The sequence below is a fragment of the Tupaia chinensis genome, unplaced genomic scaffold (genome assembly GCF_000334495.1).
Source record: "Tupaia chinensis unplaced genomic scaffold, TupChi_1.0 Scaffold000099_1, whole genome shotgun sequence".
NCBI lineage: Eukaryota > Metazoa > Chordata > Mammalia > Scandentia > Tupaiidae > Tupaia > Tupaia belangeri.
This window is the reverse complement of record NW_006159563.1, coordinates 7,146,351-7,150,264: the sequence shown is the minus strand read 5'-3', so window position 1 is coordinate 7,150,264 and position 3,914 is coordinate 7,146,351. Positions and strand designations below refer to the sequence as shown.

The 3,914-nt window shown below is 44.6% G+C and overlaps 1 protein-coding gene across 1 annotated transcript; it reads left to right on the top strand.

Moving 5' to 3' along the window:
* Positions 1-769: 769 nt before the first annotated feature.
* On the top strand, positions 770-1,146 carry LOC106734367 (40S ribosomal protein S26). Its single transcript, XM_014585916.2, has one exon. The coding sequence runs from the start codon at positions 770-772 to the stop codon at positions 1,115-1,117; it is 348 nt and encodes a 115-aa protein (XP_014441402.1). The 3' UTR covers positions 1,118-1,146.
* Positions 1,147-3,914: the final 2,768 nt, after the last annotated feature.

Below are 3,914 nucleotides of genomic sequence, written 5' to 3'. Positions count from 1 at the left end.
TTCCATCTTGTGGCCTAAGATGGCTGCTGCAGCTCCTGCCATCACCTCTGCATTTTGGGCAAGTAGAAAGAGATGAAAAGGAAGGCTTATTCCTTTTTTTTTTTTTTTAAGGGAATGAATAAAATATGTGTCTGTACCTTCTCTTACAATGTATTGACCAGAATTTTATCACAACAGAAATTGAGAACTGTAATTTACCTGAACTAGTTAAAAAAAAAAGAAAGAGACACTACAGTGTTCCTGCTCTGGGATGGCAAAACTGCTACCTCTAACATGAGCCTCCCTTAAGACTTGGCACCATCCTCACTCCTTCCCAGTATTTGAGCTGAAAAATTGGTGTACATTGCAGGGAATAGTCGTTGGGAGCAGAAAGTGTAAGCAGAGACCCCAAATAGGGGCCTAATACAATAATACAAGAGAGAAATGATGGTTGCTTGCATCAGAATGAGAGCAGGAGAGAAGGTTATACATGGCTGAAGGAAGTATTTTTAGGAAGCCTCAGATTTGCTCTAGATGTAAGATAAGAGCAAGAAGAGTCAAGGTGATTGCCATCCATTGCTTCTCTGTGCATTTAGTGATTTGCTCATTCATTCGTTTACCAAATTGGTACCAAGAACTGGCATTGAGCCGAACACCAGGCTGGAACCTGTGGTTACAATGGGTATAGTTGTACCTTTATTGTTGGCAAAGATAGACAGCGTTGGAAACACTAATACGATGTGTGTAATAGAAAACAAATATCAGGCTCTCTCGCGGCCTCACTTCCGAGATGACAAAGAAAAGAAGGAACAATGGCCATGCCAAAAAGGGCCGTGGCCATGTGCAGCCTATTCGTTGCACGAACTGCGCCCAATGCGTGCCCAAGGACAAGGCTATTAAGAAATTCGTCATCCGAAACATAGTAGAGGCCGCAGCCGTCAGGGACATCTCCGAAGCAAGTGTCTTCGATGCCTATGTGCTCCCCAAGCTGTATGTGAAGCTACATTACTGTGTGAGTTGCACCATTCATAGCAAGGTAGTCAGGAACCGATCTCGGGAAGCTCGCAAGGACCGAACACCCCCACCCCGATTTAGACCTGCGGGTGCTGCCCCTCGCCCTCCACCAAAGCCCATGTAAGGAGCCAAGTCTTTAAGGACTGAAGAACTGTCCTCTGGGGGAAAAATAAAATGCCGATTATACATTTAAAAAAAAAGAAGAAGAAAGAAATAAAGAAAAAAAGAAAACAAATACCAGAAGCTAAGAAGAAAGAAAGAAAGAAAAAAGAAAACAAATATCAGAAAATTTGCAATGACCTCTTAGAGGAAACTAATCTAGTCTAAACTGAGTCGAATGGAGGGAGCCAAAGGGAAGAGTGTTCCTGTAATGGGATTCTCTCCTAGTCCCAGTTCCCCCCCGTGGCTTCATGTCATCTACCTGGGAGAACACACAGGAGCCTGCGCTGCACAATTACAACTCTGGACTTGGCTCATGCTGTCTCTTTGGGGGGAAAAAGATGTTCTTTGAAGTTCAACTTAATTCAATTCAATAAACATTTTTAGAATCTGGGTCAGGTTTCCAGCCCAAAGTACCACTTTAATGAGAATGGATAATAAAATTGAAGTCGTTAACTTTTAAGAAACGTGGAGTGATTCTGTGTGAGGTCAGACTAAAACTTAAAGCCTCTCAACATAGGAAGACATGTGCTGAAGGGCGACACGATCAGAATCTTACAGTTCTAGGTGCCAGGAGAGTACACAGGGGCTAGGAGATGACCCACAAACTTCAGTTAAGGCAAATAAAAGAAAGTCCTTTGTGAATGAAATTAAAACTTATGGAACTAATTTCCTCCAATAAGTTGTAAAAGCACTGTGCTTGTTGGGATAAGGGTCCAGTGGCTACAAAGGAGAAAACAAACAGAAGCAATAGAAACCAACAGTGCAGGACTGTTGGGTATGTGCTAGTGTCAGGGACCCACCAGCTACCTTGTTCTGTCTGCTCTCACGTCTGCCCTGGCCATGAGATTCAGGATGGTTGATCACCAGGTCATATTCTAGACAGCACAAAAGGGAAACAGAAAGAGCATCCTCCTTCCTTTAAGAGCACAACCCCGAGTAGCATATATCACTTCTACGTGAGCCCATTGCCTAGAACTTGGTCAAGCGGTAACCCCTAAAGAGGGTGGGCCCCTACAAAGAAGGGTGGGATATAGTGTCTTCGGGCCAGATAGTTATGTTCCAGGTAACAATAGGGGTTTCTATCACTGAAGGACAGAGAGAGCATCTAAGAGCAGACACTCACCTGATGGTGGTGTGCCAAGATGGCCCTGTTGTTAAAGAGCCCATGTAGTTGGCCAACGGGTGGCAATGGTGGTTAAGGCATTGGGTTCCACATGGCCAACTCTGAAGTTCAGTGCCAGGACCCATCAGCTTGAAAACCATGCTGGGCACATGTGCATGTGTGCATGCCCAAAATCCAGAGGAGAGAATGGAGGAGAAGGGACTATGGTATGGCCATCTCCCTGGGAGGTGATTTCTCACTCTTCCTCACTCTGTCTCTCTCTGACAAACGCACATGCCCTATGGCTAAAATCTAAAAATCAAAAGAAAAAAAAAAAGCCCACGTGGCTTTTGCAAATAAAGTGTAGTCAGGAACCGATCTCGGGAAGCTCGCAAGGACCGAACACCCCCACCCCGATTTAGACCTGCGGGTGCTGCCCCTCGCCCTCCACCAAAGCCCATGTAAGGAGCCAAGTCTTTAAGGACTGAAGAACTGTCCTCTGGGGGAAAAATAAAATGCCGATTATACATTTAAAAAAAAAGAAGAAGAAAGAAATAAAGAAAAAAAGAAAACAAATACCAGAAGCTTTGCAATGACCTCTTAGAGGAAACTAATCTAGTCTAAACTGAGTCGAATGGAGGGAGCCAAAGGGAAGAGTGTTCCTGTAATGGGATTCTCTCCTAGTCCCAGTTCCCCCCCGTGGCTTCATGTCATCTACCTGGGAGAACACACAGGAGCCTGCGCTGCACAATTACAACTCTGGACTTGGCTCATGCTGTCTCTTTGGGGGGAAAAAGATGTTCTTTGAAGTTCAACTTAATTCAATTCAATAAACATTTTTAGAATCTGGGTCAGGTTTCCAGCCCAAAGTACCACTTTAATGAGAATGGATAATAAAATTGAAGTCGTTAACTTTTAAGAAACGTGGAGTGATTCTGTGTGAGGTCAGACTAAAACTTAAAGCCTCTCAACATAGGAAGACATGTGCTGAAGGGCGACACGATCAGAATCTTACAGTTCTAGGTGCCAGGAGAGTACACAGGGGCTAGGAGATGACCCACAAACTTCAGTTAAGGCAAATAAAAGAAAGTCCTTTGTGAATGAAATTAAAACTTATGGAACTAATTTCCTCCAATAAGTTGTAAAAGCACTGTGCTTGTTGGGATAAGGGTCCAGTGGCTACAAAGGAGAAAACAAACAGAAGCAATAGAAACCAACAGTGCAGGACTGTTGGGTATGTGCTAGTGTCAGGGACCCACCAGCTACCTTGTTCTGTCTGCTCTCACGTCTGCCCTGGCCATGAGATTCAGGATGGTTGATCACCAGGTCATATTCTAGACAGCACAAAAGGGAAACAGAAAGAGCATCCTCCTTCCTTTAAGAGCACAACCCCGAGTAGCATATATCACTTCTACGTGAGCCCATTGCCTAGAACTTGGTCAAGCGGTAACCCCTAAAGAGGGTGGGCCCCTACAAAGAAGGGTGGGATATAGTGTCTTCGGGCCAGATAGTTATGTTCCAGGTAACAATAGGGGTTTCTATCACTGAAGGACAGAGAGAGCATCTAAGAGCAGACACTCACCTGATGGTGGTGTGCCAAGATGGCCCTGTTGTTAAAGAGCCCATGTAGTTGGCCAACGGGTGGCAATGGTGGTTA